We start from the raw sequence: 23,784 nt of genomic DNA, 5'->3' as shown, positions 1-23,784 counted from the left end.
GGCCCCCACTGTGCTAGGCCCTGCACACACACAGTAAGGAACAGTCCCTGCCCCGCAGACTACCATCTAAACAGGCAACACAGAGAGGGGAGGAAAAGCAGAAGCAGAGAGAGAACTGACTTGCCGAAGGTCAGGCAGCAGGTCAGTGGCAGGGCTGAAAATAGAACCAATCTCTCTAGGCTGAACGCTGAGTCGTGAAACATTAACACAGTATGCATCTTGTCATACCAAGCCAGGATAGCTTCCACCTTCCCAGCCCCATTCAGTCGCTGGGGTGGAGCCCTCTGATACAGCCCCGTATACTCCAGTAACATGTGAAGGACGTGTCCTAGGACTGTAGCCCAGACCTCTCAGTGTTCACTGCAGCAGATGGTTGAAAGCAAAACTCCGAGGACAGAAAGGAACATACTGCACAGCATGCAGCCAGCCACGCAGAAACAGCAGGCTAGCTCCTCACCTGTGCGTTTTAAAGAACCTTAGAGCCCAAAGTGAGCTTTGCTTGCTTCTGTTTAGCACTGGGGCCTTTCTTTGGCAAGAAGCCCTCTTCCTGCCCCTAAAACAAAGGATAAACACTCCCGTATCTCTCGCCAGCACTTTTACTCCCAAGTGCTTATGGGGCTGAGATTCTTCGCCATCCCCTAAGCACACGCAGCCGCGTCTGGAGTGGGAAAGCACCAACAACGGTAGTGCCAAGCAGCTGGAGGAACAGGAATTCTATTCTGCTCCCTAAACTCCCCCTGGGACGCTCTCAGAACAAGGGGAGGAGACAGCTTCTGTGAAATCGAACCACAGCCACGGGCTGGGTTCCCCTCTCACTCCCAGGAACAGCAGCTCCAGCACCCCAGCACCTCACGGAGGCATCAACTTCGTACAATGTAATGGAGCGTGCTACCAGGCATATTTTCAGCACTTCTTCCAGTAACAACTGGGTTTTCCTTGGTCTGAGTCTGCTTGGCCCAGGAGGTCCAGCAAGATGGCCACTCTAGCCAGCTGGTCTGCAGGTTGCTCCAACAATTTCTAAATCCTGATCCAGTCTCTTACCTTCTTCCCAATGAGCTTCTTCCGCAAGAACTCCCGAGCCTCAAACATGTATGGAATGTCATAGAGTGGGCGCAGCTTCCGGTTCTTGTCCTGCAACAAAGAGGAAAACCCAAATAAGCTTGGTAGCAGTGAAAAGTGAAGGTGCAGCCAACCAATCAGTGAACTGCACAGGAGGCCCTGAGCAGCAGAAGGGACCGCACCCAGACAGCAACATGGAAAACAGGGGAGAGGCTGTCCCCTTGGGCTCTCATGTATTTCATCCTTCAGGCTTCTCTGGATCATAAAGGCTTGACCTCACAATGAATTTGACCAGAATAGCTACTGAGCAAGCGCTATTCCAGAATAAGCTCCCCATGTGGACACGTGATTCTGGAATAAGTCACTTCATTCTGGAATAATTACTGCGCTTCCAAAGTGGAGTAATTATGGAATAAAGTGATGGCATTCCAGAGCAGAGTGTGTCTACACAGGGAGCTATTCTGGGCAATTTTATCATGTAGACAAGCCCCAAGAATAGATTTGAGGGATCAAAATTTACCCTCATCCTCTTCACCCCTCCAACCAGTATGGGACTGTCCCCAGCAGCACTTCTGCCAGTTTAGCTTTAAATTTTCTAGGCAACAGACACAAACCCCTCCACCCACCAAGAGATTGCTCCTCAGCCTGGCTTATCTTATCAGGAGGTTATTCTTGATATTCAGCCTCCATTTGCCTTTGCTCAGTTTTGTCCCATTCTGCCTAATTCGAGCCCCTCTCACCCTGGGGGCTCATCCCCGCAGATCACATGACTAGCCACCACACCCTTCGATGACTGGTTGGTAGCTGGTAGCTTCCTCATTAACAGATCTTCTCCTACAGAGACAGGACCCTCCCATTTCACACCCACAGGCTGAGGCAGCCTAGATGCAGTGCCCGTTGCTGGTCAACACTCCGAGACCCAGCAAGAGGCCCTTCTGTGTGGCGATGCACAGCGCAAGAGGCTGGAACGGGAATGAATGGTGATGCACCATGGCAGCATCTGAGGCACCCAGCCCACCAAAGCCCCATCAGTCCTGATCAACCCTGGCAGCTACCAGGGGTCACCCGTAGGCCTCCACCCACATCAGACTCAGATTCCAGCACTAGCAGCCACAGAGCAACTTGCCTTTTAGCGCAGCCGCTCGGCAGGTTCAACTGACTTCTCAGGAGAACTCAACAGAAGCTCAGTGATTAAAAGGGTGGGGGGCTGGGTTTTATTGCAGGAACCCATTGAATCGTACAAATTTTCACTCATTTGAAAGGCTGGAGCCCACTGCACCCCGGCTTTTCAGCCCAGCATGTCTCCGCTCCAGATTACACAGCACCCCGGGCATTTCCTACAGGAGGAGGGGAAGGAATCGGAAGGCTCTCATTACGAAGCCTTTGCACACAGCACCTTTGTTGGTTTCCTCCTCCCCACCAAAACACTAAAAAGGGCTCCTTAATTAAGATAACCTGGCAAGCTCAGTGCATGTGCTCTGCTCACACAGGGTCTGGTGGAAAAGTTGCTCGTTAGGCAAGCTCATTATCGGCGAGTGATTAATAGCACTCATGGGATGCGACACCAATGAAAAGGAATCGCAGGGCATTTCACTGCATACCAGTTACCGCTGTCTACCAGCTGCTTAAAGCATCTTATGGTGATAAGGACCCTTCAAAGAGCAAGAGGAAAAAAAAGTTTCCAGTAGAAATAGCTGCCATGCAGTCAGAGCGGGAGGGGCAGCCGGGAGCGTTAATAAGGGGAAAGCTAGAAATCTGAAGGCAAATACATTGGCGAGGCTAGTAAGCAGCGAATGGGAGGGAGGCACTATTAATGCCCCCTTGCAGCTGGACCTGGAGAAGTCCAGGGAGTGAATGACCGAGTACATGAACTTTCCTAAATCTTTGCTGTGAGAGCTACTCCCACAAGCTGAGACCCAGCAAACTCGTCTAAGCTCCCAGTGGGCAAAACCTCCACTGACAGAACCCCACCAACACTGAGTCATGGACAGGCCCAGAAGCGGGGGTCAGGGAGAGTGCACAGCCCTCAGTTCTAGAGGAGATCTCACTCCTAGACCCACAGCTTAAAGCCGGCTGGTGGGTACACTGGCATTGGAACTGGCGTCACCAGTCATCTTTTTACAGCCAGAAGGGACCATTATGATCATCTAGTCAGAGGAAGAGGGGTCCAGTCTCTGCTCCACCCCAGACTTCCTGGGACCCCTCAGGCAAGTCACAGTGTGCCCCGAGCCTGAGTGACCATGTGGAAAACGGGGTAAGCGTGGCCCTACCTCACAGGGGTATTGAGGGGATAAATGCAGTACAGAGTGTAAAGCGCTCAGATACGGCAGCGATGGGCCAGACAACCTGACAGGCCACTGAGACCACTGTCTGCCACGCTGACCACTACTGTCTCCTTGTACTCCTGTCTGTATCCATCCATTGCCTCATCTTAGGTGAACTGTAAGCTCTGTGGGGCAGCCCCTAGCAAAATGGGGTCCTGTCCATGACTGGGTCCTGAGGTGCTATGGTAATATAAATAAAAATAAAGCTTTCCTGATCTACCTAGCACAGGCTAAAGAATCACACCCAGGGATTCCTGCAGGAGGAAGGATTACAGGGGGCTCAAGACCAGAGCTGTGCATAGGAGGGCCCAATACTACCCACAAGCACCAGAATCACCTGGAAACATTAATGGATTTTGAACCAGAAGTTCTCAAACTGTGGGTCAGGACCCCATTTTAATGGGGTCATCAGGGCCAGCATTAGACCTGCTGGGACCCATGGCTGAAGCACAAGTTCCACCCCCACCCAGGGCGACGGGGCTCAGGCTACAGCCCTGTCTCCCCCCACCTGGGGCAATAGGGCTTGAGGCTCTTCTCCTCCCCTCTCCCCCCCCATGCCATGTAGTAACTTTGTTGTCAGAGGGGGAGTTGCGGTGCAATTAAGTTTGAGAACCCCTGGGGTAAACCAACGCAGCTCCCTTTTACAGACATTATAGCTCCTTAGGTTCAGTCTGCTCAGGACTTGATCCCTGCTGCAGGCTTCCCCTTACACTCAGAACTGTGGCTAGTTTGCATCAGAAACTTGCTTAAGACAATGTAAACAAATGGGAGCGGTTTGGAGCCTGCCCACTGCTCCCAGCCCATGGCTTGGAGTTACAGCAAACCTCCAACTTGACGGAAAAGCCCTATTACACCATCTATTTCATCCTAGAACATACAACTCAGACGCAGGCCTCTGACCTCCCTAAGACTGCAATCTACCGCGGATGCCAGCTCATTAACAAGGATTTTCTGTTGCAGCCCGAGGAATAGACATTAAACACCAGAGAATGTCTCACACAACAGAAGATGTAACCCCAGGAGCAAAATATTTAGGATCTGAGTCTCTCAACGGCTGGCTCAACAACTGCTTAGCACCTGCTGAGGAAGTCAAATGCATAGACAGAAACAGGCCAAAGTAGAGACAGAGGCAGAGGGTGAAACAAATGTCAAGGAAATGAAGAGTTATTTGGTCGATCCAGTCGTGCACACAGCTCACTTGTAAAAGTGTGCAATCACCCCGCTCCTCCCATTGCTGTTATCTGCCACCCACACTTGTGTCTCTGGGTTCCAGCCCCCAGCGTTCCACTCACGGCAGGTAAGGCAGCACCAAGGCTCTGGGATTCATGGAGGGGTATTGCTCCCTACAACAATGATAACAGGGGCTACAGAAGTGAGTTTAATACAAACTATCTAGGAACATAGGGCAGAGACAAGGTGGTCACCTGTAACCAATACAGGCTGGGAACTGTCTCTAGCAGCTGGAGCAGGCAACTAGGAATCAGAGCTCTTGGATTTTATTCCTGACTCCACCACAGCGTTGGACCAGTCACTTCCCACACCGGTTCCCCAGAGCCCAAATCGGTTTCCCTTAAGGTCTCAGTACAACAATTACCCGCTCCCCTAGGCCCTCTTTGGTGAAGGGTGGGAGGGAAGGAGGATGAGTGGATGGCATGGTGTAGGTAGAGCCTCAGTTTCTTGTGAGGTGGGGGGGACCATTAGGGGGAATCTAAAAGGGTTTCAGTCTGAGAGCATTGGCCCAGTTTGCCTTCATGTGGTTTTATTGCTACAGACTATATGCAGGTCCAGGCCATAGGACGGGCACATTGCAGCAAGTCTAACCAGAGTGCTGCATTGCCGGACTAACCCATCTCTCTGCACTCTGGCGTCCAACAGGCCCTGCTGGGCTGCAGCGTGGGGGTGTCCGCATTTAGGCCTCAAGCTGCAGGGTCCAAGTAGGAGCGCCAATGTGGGACACGCATCTCCGGGTCCTCACCTGGGCCAATGCTCAGAGCAGCAGCAAACTGGCAGAACATCAGTCACACCAGCCCTCAGCTGGGGCGGGAGGACTGGGGGAGGAAAGGGCATCCCAAAATTAAAGAAGTCTTATGTGATTCCAGCCACCAGAAGCAGCCTGGTAACGGGGTAACTCCAGAAAGAGTCCACTCCCTCTTGATCAGCTGTGGTTTACCAACCCTAATTCTGAGCACAAGACTGGTGCAAACTGCAGGCATCCTCGCTCTGCACATGGCTGCTGCCCCAGGACCCTCTGCTCTTCTGGGCAATGCTCCCACCCTCTGCCCAAATATGCCAGCACCGAGGGGCGGGTGCTGCTGGGGGGAGTGGGGGGGACACTAGCTGAGGGAGAGACGTTCATGCCAACGCACATCAAGCTCAAGTACTTTTTGTTTATGAAGCTACTTGCAGAGGCAGACCGGGACTTTATTTTACATGAAAGTCTTACAGTAAAAGCCACACTGATGTTTACAAATAGGGACATTTCATAACTCCCAGCAACCCAGGACTGTGATCTACTGTGACCCAGATTCAACTGTTCTATTGTTCTTCCCCTGAAGTACAAGCTCCTATGTGAGAAGACTCTCACTTCACTCATCCTGCCAGGACAGGTCTGTTTAGGTGGACTGGCGCCCGCATGCCCCTGGAACCCAAGTTACTCCCTGCCTGCCCCCTCTGCTGGGGAAGCAAGCTGCTGCTCCTTACCCATGCCTCCCAATGTCACCAGCTCTGAGCGAATACAAGCTGCAGCCTTCTCACAGAGACCTATTGCCAAGAGCTTCCCCCAGAGCTAAAGGCAACATATTGCAGGAACAAGGCTCCCCCTGGCTGGCTGGCTTCCAGTCCCTGACTGGCTTGGAACATCTTCCACACGCTGCCCAGCAGTGAGCTGCATGGCCTTGCTGCATGGAAATGCCTAGGTAGGCATCCTATCGAACATGCACAGTGCGGCAGGCTGCACACCCCCACAATACACAGCTACTGCCCTCTGCCCTGCACAGCTCTTCTGACACAGACACCGTCACTTGGCCAAGAGAACACGGGCATGGGGCTGCCAAGGCTTTTGATGGGTTTCTAACTCCACCTTCAGGTCAGTAGCCCCATCAGAAGTTCAAGGCTGTAACAGAAGAGACAGGCCCCTCCTAACTTCATTACCAGGCAAACTGGTTGAAACTGAACAGAATTATCAGACAGAGGGATGAACATGATTTGATGGGGAAGAGTCAACACGACTTTTGAAGAAGAAAATGCCTCACGAATCTATTAGAATTCCTCAAAGGGAGGGGAGGGTCAACAAATATGTGGACAAGGGTGACCCAGTGGATATTGTGTACTTGGACTTTCAGAAAGCTTTTGACAAGGTCCCACACAGAAGGCCCTTAAGCAAAGTAAGCAGTCATGGGATAAGAGGGAAGATCCTCTCATGGATCAGTAACTAGTTAAAAGACAGGAAACAGAGTCGAAATAAATGCTGTTTTCACAGTGGAGAGAGGTAAATAGTGGGGTCCCCCAAGGATCTGTACTGGGACCAGTCCTATTCAACATATTCATAAATGATCTGGGAAAGGGGTGAACAGTGAGGTGGCAAAGTTTGCAGAGGATACAAAATTATTCAAGATAATTAAGTCCAAAGCGGACTACAAAGAGTTCCAAAGGGACCTCAGTAACATGGGTGACTGGGCAACAAAAGGGCAGATGAAATTCAATATCGATAAATGCAAAGTAATGTATACTGGAAAACATAATCCCAACTATACAGAACCCATCTCATTGTATAAATTAGTTCTTACCACTCCAGAAAGATTTTGGAGTCTTCATGGCTAGTTCTCTGAAAACATCCATTCAATGTGCAGCAGCAGTCAAAAAAGCTAACAGAACGTTAGGAACCATTAGGAAAGGGATAGATAAGACAAATACCACAACTACACAAATCCATGGTACACCACACCTCAAATACTGCATGCAGTTCTGGTCACCCCAGCTCAAAAAAAAGCTATATTAGAATTGGAAAAAGTACAGAGCAGGGAAACAAATCTGATTAGCGGCATGTAACAGCTTCCACATGAGGAGAGAGTAAAAAGATTAGGAATGTTCATCTTAGAAAAGAGACAACTGAGAGGGGATAGAATAGAAGGAACGGCTTAGAGAACATGTAAGGAAGTGTTATTTACCCCTTCACACAAACAAACCAAGAGTCACTCAATGAAATTAATAGGCAGCAGGTTTAAAACAAACAGAAGGAAGTATTTCTTCACACAACAAACAGTCAACCTGTGGAACTCATAGCCAGGGGATGTTGTGAAGGCCAAAAGTGTAACTGGGTTCAAAAAGAATTAGATAAGTTCATGGAGAATAGGTCCAGCAATGGCTATTAGCCAGGATGGTCAGGGATGCAATCCCATGCTCTGGGTACCCCAAAGCCTCTGACTGCCAGATGCTGGGACTTTACAGTAGGGGATGGATCACTCAATCAATTGCCCTCTTCTGTTCACTTCGTCTGAAGCATCTGGCACTAGCCACTGACGGAAGACAGGATACAGAGCTAGATGGACCATTGGTCTGACACAGTGCAGCCATTCTTATGTTATGTTCTTCCTCTTACAGGAAGGGGTAGGCCACAGCCGAGGTTCCCAAGAGCTGGTCGTGTGGCCATGCAGAGTTCCCCCTAACAAAGGCACATGGATTATACGGTTAAGTAGAAAGTGAAGACTGCACCAGAAACCACAGTTGTGTAGTCTCATGACAACATGGCTTCCTATCTCACAATATGGGGTGGGAGAATGGCAGGGGACTGCTAGCTAGTGTCACTTCCTTCCAGCCCCGGGGCCATAGAAGAAAGGAAGGAAGGAGCAGGGCAGGTCTTGAGACAGAGCAGTTTCCTCCCAGCAAGGCCACAGATCTGAGGAAAGGGGCTTGGACTGGATGCAATGAGCACCCAACTGACTGGCAAGGCTTGGTAGCTGAGGTGATCTTTTAAACACTGGAACCCATGGCAACAGCTATTCAGAACTGCTGGGCACATCATCTGGCTGGGTGATGCAAGATATCAACACAAAGGTCACATTTGCATTTATAGAGCTCTATCAAAGTACCTCACAGAACAATACCAAAACTGGGATCATTTTGCAGCCTGTGGAAATGCAGCCACCTCTGAGGTGGAATGCAGCAGCTATTCACTTCCTACCCTTAGGTATCACACATCATTGCCGCACACTTTTGGACACTGTGCCCAGTGTACAGCTGCAAGAGGGATGTAGAACAGCTGATTTACCCAAGCCAGAATTGGTTCTGACCCCATGCCCAAGGGTTGGTGTGTTGAAGGAAGAGTCACAGGAGGCCAAGAACTCTGGCTCATGTCTCACCCATAAGCTCATTCCTGCGGCAGAGGAACACGCCCCAGCATGATTCGGGGAGTCCGTTCAGTACTGACTCAGAGGGCCAATTACTGAAGCTCCACCATCACTTCCGCTGGCTCTCGTTGGAGCTGTCCCAAGAACAAGCCATGCTGAGCTGGCAAGACCAGACTGAGTTGCCAGGCAAGTGCAGGCAGCTAGAAAAACCCTCCCAATAGCAGCAGCTCTGAGCAGCAATTTTTATGCACATTCCCACCAGGAGTCGAGCCCAGCTCCCTGGGCCAGGAGACAGTGGCTGCACAAGCAGATTCCACCTTCTCTGGTGCATCTCTCTCACTCATGGTATCCACTACAGTGATTTTTTGACAGACTTACTGGTTCACTGCACAGTCATGGTTACAAATATTTGCTGGTCACTTGCCAATATTTGAACAGTTCCACTGTAGCACAAAAAAAAAAAAAAAAAAAAGAACCAAAGCAAATGTAGGCACTTCACATCCTTGCAGGAACTCTGCCCGTTATCTCTAGCTCACAGCCTTCGATTCCATTCTGCAAAAACTCACAAAAAATTAAACCACCATTTTCATGATCATCCTGTAAGAAGGGGTTCTCTTTAGAGACTACTCTTCTACTCAATTACACCTTCAATCACAGACGGACCATTTCAAAAAGCATTTGCCATTGCTTGCAAGGATACTATTAGCAACAAAAGGAACCAAACATTAGCTTTTAACTGTATGGATTTCAGCAGCAACTGAAGTATTTGAAGACTCACAAGACTCAAAAGCCATTATGAGTAGCAAGCCATGTGGTGCTCTCTCTCTCTACAAGAATTTTGCAGCTATAGCAAAAAGCAGCAGCACTGTCCTTTAAGGACCTAACGCCACAGGAAAACAGTCAGTGTTACTGGGGGAAAGACAAGCTACTCTGCTAGGAGCAAAGAATGCTCCATCGCAGAGATAAGACTTCAAGAAGCGAGACTCCTGCCAGCCACCTCCCAACCCCAACATGCTGAGAATTTTAACTGTGGAGTACAAACAAAATTTGAGCCAGCACACTGGTTAGAATTCTTGCACAGAAATCACTGGAGGTGGCACGCTCATTCTGCCTTAGAGAAGGCTGATGAGACTGCCCGGAACACCGATCCCAGCTAGAGACACCTCAGTCCCGTTGGCACTCAAACCTGGTGCTCAAATACCACCAGAGACAAAGTGAAGGGGACGCAGAGCGGAAGTGATGAAGTGGAAGGACTGACTGATTTAGGAAGACAGAAGAGGAGAGCGCTCAGCTAGGCACCTAGGGAGCATCAACTGCTGCTGAGCCGCAGCGCTGACAAGCAGTAAATTAAGAACAGTAGCAGAAGTAGATTCTGTTCCAATTCTCATGAGGTTCAGGATCTTATGACACTTAGCGGTTCTCTACTTCCCTACCACACCCTACTTTCTTCTCAGCTTCGACCAGCAGGGAAGTTTTGCATCTGACAGACTGTTCCACAGGCAAGGACCAAGTGCAGAAAGGCCTGGGCCTCCAGCCCCCAGACTTTCAAACCCTGGTTATAGAAGAGAAACCCCGACAATCGCAGGGGACTCAGAAGGACATGGTGTTGGCCCCCGAATGGGCAGGTCAGTCCATTTAATGCACAGAGCACTGATGCGATGCATTCTCAGCAGTGAACCCTGCTCACAAAGGAAACTCCAGCACATCAGACCAGCTGGGGTTTGACTGGCCATGTCTGCCTGGCAACAGTCCAACACCTGCCATAGTCTGATCATTGGAGGGCAGATGCTGGGAGCTACTGAGAGCCTGGCTAGCTTTTCCAAGCACTCCCCTCTTCCTGCTGGCATCCCTGCCACCTTGCCCAAGCTGAGCCATAGCCAGGTCTTCAACCAAGCACTCCTCTTGCTAGCACCAGTGTCTGCAACGGGGGAATGCAGCTGGCCACTGTGCCTGCAGAGCAATGGCACAGGCCTCATCCCCTGGGGCAGTGAAACACGGGCAGAGCCCGGTGAACATGCTGCAGCTCCTGGAGGGATGAGCTGGGCGTGACTGCCTCCATCTGTGACTGGCACAAAGCAGCACAGGTCTTAGGAACAAGCACGGAGCAAGGTGGTGGCAGCAATCACAGGCTGCCAGCCTGAGGGCAGAAACCTGCTCCTCTTCAGAGACATGCCTAGAGAGGCTGGGCACATAGCCAATACAGCCAACTGCCTTCTCCCTCATCCCTGTGGGATGGAGGTGTTTTGGCCAATAGTGATGGAGGACAGTCATAGGGTAGACACCTCCCACGTCCTGTTCTGAGTGGGAGGACATCAACCCGTAATGTGAGGCCATTCTAACACAGCCAGGACGAGGATTTCTCTGAGGACCCCAGGCAATGCCATCGATCAGCTATGGAAGGGGAGAAGAACGGCACAGTGAGTCACACCATTAGGTGAATGTCTTGCAACATGCAACAGGGTACAGATCACCCAGGCTTGGAGCAGGAGTGACCTGACCACAGGGTAACAAACCAAGAGCTTTGCTTTGGCTGCTTTATGCCACAAAGGGAGTGCAAAACTCAGCTAAGGGAGACAACAAATCCATGTCCACAGCAAGCAGGCACCCAGGTAGAAGGGGTTATCAGATAAAACGTGAAGGATTGAACTCATTTGGTTGGGCTGAAGCCACACACCCCTAGAAATAACTCCAAGTGCTCGGTACATGCTCTCTGTGTATAGCACATTAGGGCCCAGTCCTGGACTGGAGGCTCTAGACACTGCTGCAATACACACATCTAGTAATCAGAGGAGTAGCCGTGTTAGTCAGAATCTAAAAACGGCAAAGAGTCCTGTGGCACCTTATAGACTAACAGATGTATTGGACCATAAGCTTTCATGGGTGAATACCCACTTCGTCAGGCCACAGGACTCTCTGCCGCTTTTACAGATCTAGTAATGAAGACCCAACACGGAAATCAGGAATAGAATGAACTTGTCCAGTGTTTGAAAGGGGCAGGGGCCAGAGCGCAAACCCAGAGGATGCTGAAAAGCGCCTCTTTGCTGCCAAAGCGAGGGAATCTAAGGGAAGAATAAATTGAAAAGAATGAGATAAGGCAAGAGCAGCAGGAAATGAAGGAAATGAATCAGATGGGAGAGAGAGTGAACAAAGACGCAACAGCAATTTCATTCCACGTTTTTCCATAATGAATGAGCCTTTGATATGGCTTATTATTTCCTAGGCATGCTGCGCCCTCCATGCCTCTCCCTCCCCACCTCCCAGCTCACATCTCATTCAGAATTTCTGCCCATGCCCAAGGCCTGGGGCTACTTTGGGCAAGATGAGAAAAGGAGCTGGGAGTTAGGACCACAACTGCGATGCCTACAGATGTACTTAGAAAAGCCAGCACCCCAAACCCCAACGGGACACTGCTACCTCTGCATTCCCAGACACTGGGCACTCAAGGACATGATGGCCGAGGGGACGATACGGATTAGTTCCATAGCTCCCGCTGGTTAGTTTGTCAACGTTTTTGAGCATTTACTCATTCACTGGGACTTGCCTTGCCCTTTTCCCCACTCTCCATTCCTATTAAACTGAAGAGCAGGAGACTGAGGAAGCCAATCCCATCCAGATCAGTGGGCCATGGTTAAAACCAATGACTGCCAGCATGCAAGGTATCTTTTTGCTAAATCAACTAAATCTACTACAAATCTCTATGCCAGGAAACTGGCTCTTGCTTCTTACTCAAGCAGTGTATCTGATGCCACCTCTAAATGCCAGGACAAGAGAATCTAGGACAAACAATTGGCACTTCACATTACCTAGTGAAAGAAATGGCTCCCTCTTTCAGATGCTTTTAAAATAAGAAAGCAACAGCCACTTTCTGACACCACATGAAACCAGACACAAAAACAGGGAGGGTAAAAAGGGTCTTCAAGGAAGATGGGAGGGCTGCAGAGTCCTTTGTTCTGGAATGGCTTATCGATATAGATATTAAACTGACACGCAACTTGCTGAATGAAAGACACTTAATGTGCAGCTCAAATAAGCAAATGAAAGCAAGAAGGAGAAAAATAATTAGTGTTGCCAGACAGAAACCTCACTTTACCACTCCAACCCCTTTCAAGCTCAGGCGTAAACACAAATCTTTTGCACAAAGGGAAAACTCCTGCTTTCAAGAGAGACAATTTCCAAATATGAAACCAGAACTAATGGAGATCTGAACGCAGGCTCCTCTGAATGGAGAACAGTGAGACTGTAGGAGTCTCCAAGAGAATGGCACATGCTACTCCATTCCCTTCCGGAGTTTGAGTCTGGTCAACTGGATCTAAACCTGCAATTTCATAACTAACTAGCTGGCCCCAAAAAAGTTTTCTAGCAATGGAGAGGGACCTTCCCCGCCGTCCCCAGGCTAAACGCAGTTGATATATTCAGATCAGACATTTGCATTATTTGAAATTCAGGCTACTAGCCAGACGAAAGCCTTCCAGTGCAGTGCACTGCCACATTCCCCACAGCTCTGGAGGCAATATGAAAATCCGACTTGCTCCCTGTCTCATGCACTGCAAGCAACGCAGGCAGCCCATTTCACAGGGTAAACCCTTTTGCATGAGGGGACAATACATTATGCACACGGTCCTCCCTCTCCTCAGAGGTGGAAGGGGAGCTGCGAGGATGTAAGCATCTCTATTATTTAGCTGGTGCCAAAAAAATGTCCAGCCCTTGCCAGATCTCTAGTCAAGCCACGCGATAAATCCTGCAGCGCTTCAGAATGAATCTGAATTATGCTGTTGCAAGGCATGAAGTCTTCTCTCAGATGTTGCTTACCCGCCTTGCCAGCCTCGGTGCTCCAAGGTCTAAATCAGGCTACCAGTGGTATATATTTTATCCTCTAAATCCAAGGGACTTTCAGGCTGTATTTAAAAATGCACTCAATTCACCTCTTCCCATGGTGGCATTCCAGGGGCACTCTCGTTTTAACCCTGCGGAGCAGAGATGACTAACTTTTATGTCATAGTCCAGCACCATAAATCAGTGGATTAAAGCAACATCCATCACCTCGCTGAAACTTTGGGCAGAGCCAGCAAATGAAGTCAATGGAACAAATAGCCCAGACATCCTTCTGATACAGTACACTGCTTGCATTGCAATTTCAGAGCCGCTTCGCCCCTCGCTTTCCCTTTCCACCCACACAGTCAAAACAGGACGGCAAGGATTTAACATTGATTGTCCTGCTAGCAAGAGGGTGGAGGTCACTACTGAGAAGCTGAGAGATTCTGTCTAATTTTAGGAGCTGTTCCCCATGTTCAGTCTGCATAACACCACAGCAAGGCTGCTGGCAGTTATTGAGAACTGGGAGGCGGAGGTCAGGAGATTGGCACTTTCACACCTAGGCACAGCGGACTGTCCCAGCAATCCACTTTTGGGAACACATGCACTGATTGTTTCCACAGGATCCCGTTGCCCTGCACACGGCCCCAGATATGGCCAAACGGAAAAGGAAACACAAACCCATTTACTGATAGCTCCTTGGTGCCAAATATTTATTTTTTTAATGTATACCGTGGCCTCGGCATCCACCACACACTACAGCAGACCCTGCCCTGAACATTTTATAGCCAGGTTGCCCCTGCTTTTCAGTTAATCCCAATGGGTTTCCAACTCCCCATTTCAAATTTTTTCTGCGGATGAAATGTCCCCATGGAATTTGGGGGGAAGAGAGGGGTAAGAAAAGCGATTACATGACATTTTGCCACAAGCAGACATTAGTGACAGTGTCACATCACAAGGCAGCATGGTCCAGTGGACAGAGAGTCAGGAGACTGGAGTCTAGTGCATAGATTGCAAACTCCTTGAGGCAGGGTCTTTGCACCAGCGCTGTACAGGGCTGAGCATCTCGTAAGCATTCAGCCAACTCTCAAAAACCCTTCTAACCTATCGTGCCTAGACATGAGATCAGAGGCTACACTCTATCAGAGGCACCAGATCAAGAGTCTGCACGTTACCACAGCAAGGTAACCCTTTTCAGAGCCTCCAGAGGTGCCGGTCCTGTATTTCATGCACTCGCTCAGCTTTGGGGCTTCACATCAGACCTTTAAGCGCATGGAGACCATTTGTAATTTCATAACAGCCCGTGCTGCATGAGACCCTGCAGCTCCTCAAGAGGCTCTCAAAACATGCAGCACAGAATTAACGCTGACACACCTCTGTAGTTTATTGCACCAAGCCCACCGGACATCCTGCTCTAGAAGATCACGTGGCTGTATCAGAGATCATCCCCACTCAAAACTAAAGCTAAATAAGTTCCTTTTTTTGCTGGCTGCTGCCCTGCAGGACTGTATAGGTACAGGAAGCACAGAGCATGTCACCAACCCCTCCCACTGCTGCAGCTGAAACTTTCCACTTCGCCATAATAAGCTGTTTAAGATGCCACATCAGTGACCGTTTCTGTACAGATGTGATCAGACTCTTTTTTCAACTACTGTATGTTTCCACATGTAATCGATTCCCCTTTCACTTACCTGCAGAGTCTTCCTAGGTATTTATCTGTCGCCACTCGGATACTTACACGTCCCTCGTCAAATCACCTCTGCACCTCACTTTAGCCTGAGATGTAGGGAAGTGGCATCCCTGTTTTACAGAGAGGAAGCGGGGTACAGGGTAGATTCAAATGAGTTGCCCCTCACCACAGAGGAAATGAGGCTAAGCCAGGAATTGAACAGTCTCCTGAATCTCTGACCGGTGCCTATTCACGGTAGCATCCTTCCTACCAGTCACCATCTATACGCCTTCATGGACCTGAGTCTCCCATTTAGAACCCTGCCTTCATCCCAGCACAGAGCTGGGTATTTTCCTTCACCTCCGAGGGCATTATTGTAGGCACCAACTCCTGTGTGGGAATACACATTCGGAACGCAGGCTCTGGCTACCTAAGCTAAACTGATTTTTAACTGTCTTCCTCAGAAACGAGCTTGCAATCAAGTCTGAAAGGAACTGATTGTCTGAGGGTCTTTATGAAACTCAAACAAGTTCAGAGTTTAAGTGTCGAGGTAAATATCACTTCAACCCTTGACTGCTCCCCACAAACACTAATTAATCCTCATGAACCAACTTCAAACGTATTGCTTATTGAAGTGGTAGTCTGACACAGGCGGTTACAGTCTACATCCCACTGAGCACAAGGTTTGAGGAGGAGGATGAAAAAAAAGCAGTGTGATCTTGTGTGGATGTTAAGCGGAAACGGATGCCCTAAGCCTCCCACCCAGGCCAGCGTCAGCACAGCCTGGGGCTCCAAGATGCCAGTGTCAATTAAGGTGAACAGAGAAGTGATCAGATAAAGCCTCTCCTCCATTAGTTATCAAATAAATAACCCTTGCTAAGTTAAGAAACATGCAAGCAGGGAGATCACAGCAGCCTTAATCCACTTTGCAGGCAACTACAGCAGGTGGCAGGACAAGATGCGCTCCCAGGGGGTCACTACTCCAAGACACAAACCCCGCCACGCAGCTGTTTTATTACTCATCTGTACAGTGGCACATCACAATAGGGCCCTGATCCTTGACTGCGATTGCTGGCACCCTTGCACTCTAAAGTCTCTGCCCAAGCTAAGAAAGGGATTTGGGCAAACTTTCCATTGAGCTACTGTTTGGTGGGGCAAACTATCATTCTTAGCATTTGATTAGCGATTGAGTTATGGTTCTTAAAAACATTTTCATTGCCTGGAGAAGTGGAAACCCTCTCTGGAGCTGGAAGTGAAATGCTGAAAAGTCTTTTCTTAAAAGCAGCTGCTGCCGCTATGGAAAAAGACACAATTCAAACCTTTGCCTTAAAAGGAAATTATCTCCAAAGCCATGCACACCTCCATTCAATTTATGCTCGGATCAGAGTTCAGCAGCTATACACAGCCAAGCCTGGACACGGTGCCCGGTCTGCCTTATTGCCTAGCTACACAGGTGCACATGCCACACCCAGCCAAGCAGCACTGCGCTTGGCCTTGAGTGCAGGGAGGAAGGAGTCATGTATTCATCAGAATCAATAACAGTCTAACACAGCGTCCAGAGAGCTTCCTTCCAGATGTCAGTCCAGTGCTGATCTCTGAAGAGTTTCACGAGATGAGACAGAAAAGTCCAATTAGCACGCATAGGAGCAGAAGGTAGAATAAAGAAAGGAATCCTGGGACCTAACCGCCCAGCCTTTGCAGGATGTCTCTTAAAAAAAAACACACACAAGTCTTTTGTAACGTCCAGAACAACTAAAACTCAATGATCTGTGCCAAGAGTCAGATAATAGAAACATTTAAGTGTCCAGTACATATTGCCCTTAAACACTATCCTGTCAGCCGCCATTAAATACCGCTTTGCTAGCCTGTAAAAATGATATTTCATATCAGAGGGAAACGCACAGTGGATCATTCTGGGAAGCCGTTCAAGAATTTGGACACACATTTGAGGTTCTGCAAATAAACATTAAAAATCAATATAACAGCAAGGATGCTAACAAAATTCTATGACTATCAAACATCTTGCAATTATATTCACACGTAAAGATATTGCTTTTTTAAATTACATTTTAGCCCAAGAGCTTGAATGGCAATAGCTTCCCTGAAAGCCACCCTGACATTCCAGCTCTCTGAAGGTTACGTCGCAGCCTTCCTCATCTCCCCTCCTACTTCTCCAACATACCAAGCCTGGGGACATGACATCTTCAAGGTCAGCAACTTGTCCTGGCCTTGGGATGGTGTTTCAGGCATCATATTGGTGTCCATCTCTGATAAGATGTCAGGCAAGCCAAGACAACAACAGATATTTATCCAAATCCCAGCATCCATCCTGAACCATGCGACCTTCCAAAACAGTTACTGAGGTTCAGATACGTTATTTAAAACAAAGAACTAAACGAGCAAGAGACAGCCAACAGCTCAGGCCATTTTATTACATCCCCATCAAAGGAGCTGCTAGGCACTGGCTCTATTTGCTGCACATGGATTTACTGTAGGTCACAGGCCAAACAAAATGAGGCCAGAAGTGAAAAGGAACTTCATGGACAGTAGCAATGTAAATTACCTCCACTGCATAAACAGTACTCATGTGCCCCCTCCCTTTGTCCTATAACCCTATCTCTTGGGGTGGGGGCGGTGCAAAGAACCAAGTCCCCAAGCAGAGGGTGATTCTGGAGGCCTCTTGTGTTTTGGGTAAGAGCCAAGGGAACTATAAACAAGTCAAAGGGTGCAGCCCTTGGACTATACCCACCACCACCACGCTCTTCGCCTAGTCACACAGCTTCCATGAGGAGGAACTCAGAACTGCTGAATGCTGCTCCTAACATCTGTCGGCACTCCATATGATACTATTGGGCCACGGCTGTGTCACTCACAGATAGCCCCTGTCCCCTTTGGGTAACGATTGTTCATCTCTAATAAAGCTTCAGAGCTCTGAAAAGGCTGAAGGAGAGGAGGGAAAATTGGAGAGGTTAGGCAACAGCTGTCAGACTTCATTTCTGTAACAGCGGACACATCTGGCTTGCAGCCTCGTGGGAATTCTACCCGTAGCTCTAGATATTAAAATGTAAAGGGGTACCATCACAAACAGCCCCGTTATCTCGCAAGGCTCGGATGAAGGACGTTACATAATCCGCACACACCAATTTGCTTCCCATACACTTGCATAGGGGCTTTCCCCCACCTGAAAAGGAGAAAAGCAGTTACACACTACAAAAAAAAATAAAAGCTACATTTAATTTAAGGTGCACAGTGGGAGGGGTAAAATATTTCATTAGCTGGAAGGGTCAATAGGTTTATTTCATATAGATAGTTGGGGGTGGAAATTCTTACAGCCTCCCTCCAGGGAAGCAGAGACAGAGAACTGTAAACGAGAAATCAATAGCGATGTATTGTTTCCTGGCAGGCGAGCAGAAGGATCCATGCTCGGGAACCAGAAAAACAAGTGGGCTTTTTATTTAAAATGAACATGGAACATCTTGAATGTGGGTCGAGGCCAAAGCTGCCTAAGGCTCTAAAAAAGCAGTCGTGTAACCCAGAGCCACAGACAGTCTCTTACCAGTCTCTGCAGGGAGGCATTAAGTGCCAGGACTCAGGAGTTCGCCCACCCCCTCCTTCCTCAAACACGCGTACAACTTTAAATACCTAATAGGCTGATTGAATTATGGCTCTCTTGTCAAATTAAAATTACACTGTACAGTAGCCAATTAAAGTCTATTTTCAGCAAACTAACAGCCAATATCTGCCACGAAGGATTGTAACCTATGACAGAGAGAGTTTTAAATAGAAAATGCTCTCACTTCCCAAGCTGCCTAAAGACACCCTTCTCTCCAGCCAGCATGAGCCGCCAATGGCCTAGTGTCTCCAGCGGTGCCTCTCTCCTGAGCTGGCAGTACAGTGATCCAGCTTGCTTTCTGGCCTGCGAGCAATGCAGGTAAATACTGCAGCCCGAGGCTACTCGCTCTACAAGTTGTGCACTTTCAGACCATTTGTCTTTACACTTCAATTGCACCTAATGAAAGCAGCTGCTCTCCAGGTTACAATCCCTTTTTAATTAACTTTCCCCTCTAGAAAATAAAGGGAACTTCAGCCACAATCACCATCAGCCAAGTGAGCTGGGTTATCGTGTATGCGAAGAATCATTCAAACCACCATACCCAGTCCACCACTGCCCTAAGAAAAACAAGCAAACAAGGGGTATTAGCAGAGGGACAGGCAGCGCGAGGGCATATGGCGCTTCTTAGACCCCACCTGGGCTGGGGAATCGACCCTCTGGAAGGGGGAAACAGCCCTGTGGGGTGGGACAATAGAAAGCATCAAAGATTTACGAACAGTGGCTACAGGTGCTTCCAGAGGCAGCATACCACAGGCCTACCCCCCACGCCCACCTTTTACCAGTCTAGCCTAGGCCTTACACCACAGAGCTCCCAGCATGATGGGGTCAATCTTGACTGCATTATAGTGGCACCCACAGGCTCTAGCGTGGCTCATGCCCTCCTTGGGTGGGACATGGGGAACAAACGACCATTTTAAGGTGAGCAGAGGAATCTCAAGCTTGCAGAAAGGAGCTGCTTCCCCACGGCGCAGCAGATACTATCAGAGTTGGGGGGAGGAGGAGATCTGGTTCTAGCTGCATGTGGGTGGTACCTCAGAGAGCACTATGGCTTTAGGATGCAGCAGGGGAAAAAATTGTTACCTACCCCTTGTAACTGATGTTCAAGATGTGTTGCTCATGCCCCTTCCAAGACCCACCCGCCTAACCCCCTGTAGGAGTCCTCTAACAAGGAGGAACTGAGGAGGTGGCAAGTCCACAGGGACCTATATACACTGCCATGAAGGCATGGCTCCAGGGGGCTCTACAGCTGACCCGACAGGTACCGCTAGGGGGAAACCTTCCGACGACTGCACACAGTATTCACACACCTACTTGTAATCAACATGAGCAACACATCTCAAAGAGCAGTTCTGAAAGGTTGGTAACCGTGTTTCCTTCGAGTGCTTGCTCATGTGACTCCCAAGTATCTTCTAGGAGGAGGGGGTCGGAGCTCAGCGAGTCGCACACTGCAGCATCATCTCTGGCCTGCTGCGCAATGGCATAGTGGGATGTAAAGGCGTGGATGAACGACCACGTCGCTGCCCTGCAGATGTCTTGAATGGGAACTTGCTCCAGGAACACCACCGAAGAGCGTGCCATCAGTGCACGGGCTGGAATTTTTGCCAGGTTGTAGCATGCCCTGATGCAGGGATTCTTTGGGACAACACTGGAAGCCCCTTCATCCCCTCTACAATTGCAATGAAGAGTTGTGTAGATTTCTGAAACAGCTTCGTTCTTTCAATGTAAAAGACTAACGCTCGCCTGACATCCAGGGAGTGGAGCGTTCACTCCCAGTTGCTAGCGTGCGGCTTAGGAAAGAACACTGGGAGAAATATATGTCCTGGTTCACGTGGAATTGTGAAACTACCTTAGGGAGAAAAGCCAGGTGTAAACAAGTCCTCTCTACCACCAGGATAAGAATGGAAAACACACCTGCCCAGTGACAGCTTGGGGTTCAGCTACACCCGAGCCCCACAATGGGGTGAGACGTTCTCAGGGAATATAGCATCCCCCTACAGTGATAGGAGTGGTCGTCTCAGACTAGCACCACGTTCATTTCACTCCTGCGTTACCATGGGCCACCAAGCACAGGCTCCAAGACAACCGGGCAAACAGTCTCGCTCCCCTTACTCACAGAGCCATTTGTAACCGGCTCTGGTGACAGCTGCATGGAAGAGTCTCCCCTACCCACAGCCTCCCACGAGCCAGCACCAGACCCTCAGCTGGCTCCAGCCAGCAGGCCTCACAGAAATCTGGTTTGCACAATCACCATTCCCAAGGACAACAGCCTGCATCCGGCTCGTCAGGAGCCTGCTCCATATTGGACAGCTGCAGGGAGTAAAGACTCTGGCCTACTGGGCACCTGCTGCCTGACCTGCCTTCACACCCCTAGAGCAGGCCTAGCCCAGACACAGGGATGGGACCGGGTTCTCGATAAAGCTTGACAATGCTTGTGGGAGGCAACTCTACCTCAGTCAGTGTGGAGGGTGGCTGCTCAATCCACAGGAGAATGGCACATTCTGGTTCCAGAGACTGCACTGAGTTCCCCTTCATTTCTGAGTGCAACATCAGCCCCAGCACTGGTCTCTACAGCCCTGTATGGTCTGGCCCTGCAGGCCTTGGAGAACCACTTGCGTTCTAGCTCTGCAGAGATCACCAACTGGGATGCTCAAGCAGATAAGATAAGGCGAAAAACCTCTCAGATGGAAATGACTGACTTAGCCAAGCTGCGGAACCTCTGCTTCCAGGCTGCAGGGCTGAGCAGGGGCGACTGGGTTGAGTGTTTGGGCTTGTGAGAAGCTGGGGGACCTTTGCAAACAAACATTTCTCCTCTTTTAAAGCTAGATCTGCACCCGTAGATGTGTCTGAGCACTGGCTAGGTCTAAACAATGGAGCTTGGCCCAGGCACTGCCACGGGGTGTTTATCCATAGTTAAACCAATTTTCCATCCCCTGGAGCATCTAGGAGTAAAACCGAAACCGTTTAGTTACTTAAACCTTCCTGATCGCCCTGCAGTCAGAAGAGCACCCAAGACTACAGCTTAGGCATGAGGATAACAATACAGATGATTGCGAGGTGCTCAGACACCGCAGAGATGGGGACCATGGATAAGTGCCTTGGAGTATATGTTAACCCCTTCCCCTAGTTCACATTTATACATTCAAATTCCAAAGCCAGAAGGGACCATTGTGATCAACTCATCTGACCCCCCGTATAGTCCAGGCCAGAGACCTGCCCCACAATGATTCCTAGAGCAGAACTGTTAAAACATCATCCAGACTTCACTTAGAAATTGCCAGCGATACAGAATCCACCACAACCCTTGGTGAATTGTTCCAACGGTTAATGACTCTCACTGTTCAAAACTGCCACCTTATTGCCAGTCTGAATTCGTCTAGCTTCAACTCCCAGACATTGGATTGTGTTAGACCTTCCTCTCCAAGACTGAAGAGCCCGTTATCAAATACTTGTCCCCAGGTAGGTACTTACAGACTGTGAAGTCACCCCGAACCTTCTCTGTGTTAAGCTGAACAGTTTGAGCTCCTGGAGTCTATCACTACACTTCCACGAATTCTTTGTGGATGCTAGGCCCTAAACATTCCCCAAATCACCAGGAAATGGCACCTGACCTTTCCATCTCCCAGAAATATCTAGCAAGGTACTGGGGTCTCCAGGAGCCCTGACCCCTACATTCCCTCTGCCTAATCAATTCCTGAGACTCCAAGAAGCGCTTTCTGGATGCAAGTAGAAAGTTAAAGCAGGCACTGGCCATACAGGTTAAACCTAATGAAGCAAAAGGAAGCGAGACGACTACATTGACTTTGCAGCCCTGGCTAGCACAAAAAGAAAAGGAGGACTTGTGGCACCTTAGAGACTAACAAATTTATTTGAGCATAAGCTTTCGTGAGCTACAGCTCACTTCATCGGATGCACCCGAGTACTCCTTTTCTTTTTGCAAATAAAGACTAACACGGCTGCTACTCTGAAACCTGGCTAGTACAGCGTTCGTTGAGCCCCCCTGCCATCGTGAGATGCAGGTGCCTCACTTGCCTGCCAGAGGGATAAATGGGCTCCTGTCCTTCTGAGGATGAGCTAGCACTACTCAGCCTGAAAAGCTGTGAAGAGATAGGAAACAGCCAATAGGTGGGTGCGAGGAGGCATGAGACACCATTGTTCCCTCTTCCCAGACTAGTTGCATCTGCGGCATAGTGAGGGATGCGCCTTTGATCTTAGGAAAAGTGACTGAATTTCTGGGGAATTCTCCCCTTCTCTCTCAACCACACGTCACATAATCCTCCAGCTTTGTTTGGGCAAAGGGGACTGAAGTTCCCACCTTCCTCCTAGAGAGGGAAAATCATTGCCTCAAAGAACCCAGGTCCCCAGCTAAGTCTCCTCTTTGCATCTGTGCCAGGATCTCCTCTGTGCACAAAGCTTCTTCACTCGTCCTTTACAGACAGTGAAGTCCTAGTAGAGACATGGAGAGTGCATGAAGATTCAGCAAAGGGGCTTCCCTGTTGCTGGATTTAAGGCGACAGGCAGTGATGCCCAAGTGATAATGTACCCCGGTGACGGTGCCCCCCCCATAAGAATATGGAAATATGCTTATGAATATATATGACATAACTGGAATATGTTCTATGCTACATATGCCATGTAACATATCTATGCAAAGGTTATGATCTACTGAATCTATTAATCCTATTTGTATGCATGTATCATTTTTGTATTCAAAGTTATGAATATTGGCCATGTACTGGCTTGATTTCTAAATAACCTTAGAAGAGCATTTGGGCAGTTCCTGGAAAAAGGAATTTGCAAATTCCTAAGTGCCCAATCAAGAAGCACTTAAGGAACAATGCATCTTGGAATGCTCCAATCCACATAAGAAGTCTTCTTGGAGACAGTCAAGATACCATGTGGGCAATGGCTCCTGCCTGTAAAAAGAAAAGGAGTACTTGTGGCACCTTAGAGACTAACCAATTT

General features: G+C 49.0%; 1 protein-coding gene across 1 annotated transcript in view; it reads right to left on the bottom strand.

Moving 5' to 3' along the window:
• Positions 1-23,784, bottom strand: part of SND1 (staphylococcal nuclease and tudor domain containing 1) — a 507,509-nt gene that overhangs the window by 353,167 nt on the left and 130,558 nt on the right. The window contains exon 11 of the mRNA XM_048821939.2: positions 1,042-1,131. Coding sequence (XP_048677896.1) covers positions 1,042-1,131 — 90 coding nt within the window. The remainder of the gene's footprint in view (positions 1-1,041; positions 1,132-23,784) is intronic.

This window comes from Caretta caretta, chromosome 1, assembly GCF_965140235.1.
Source record: "Caretta caretta isolate rCarCar2 chromosome 1, rCarCar1.hap1, whole genome shotgun sequence".
NCBI lineage: Eukaryota > Metazoa > Chordata > Testudines > Cheloniidae > Caretta > Caretta caretta.
Note: the sequence above shows the minus strand (reverse complement) of the source record. Positions and strands in the feature narration are given on the sequence as shown.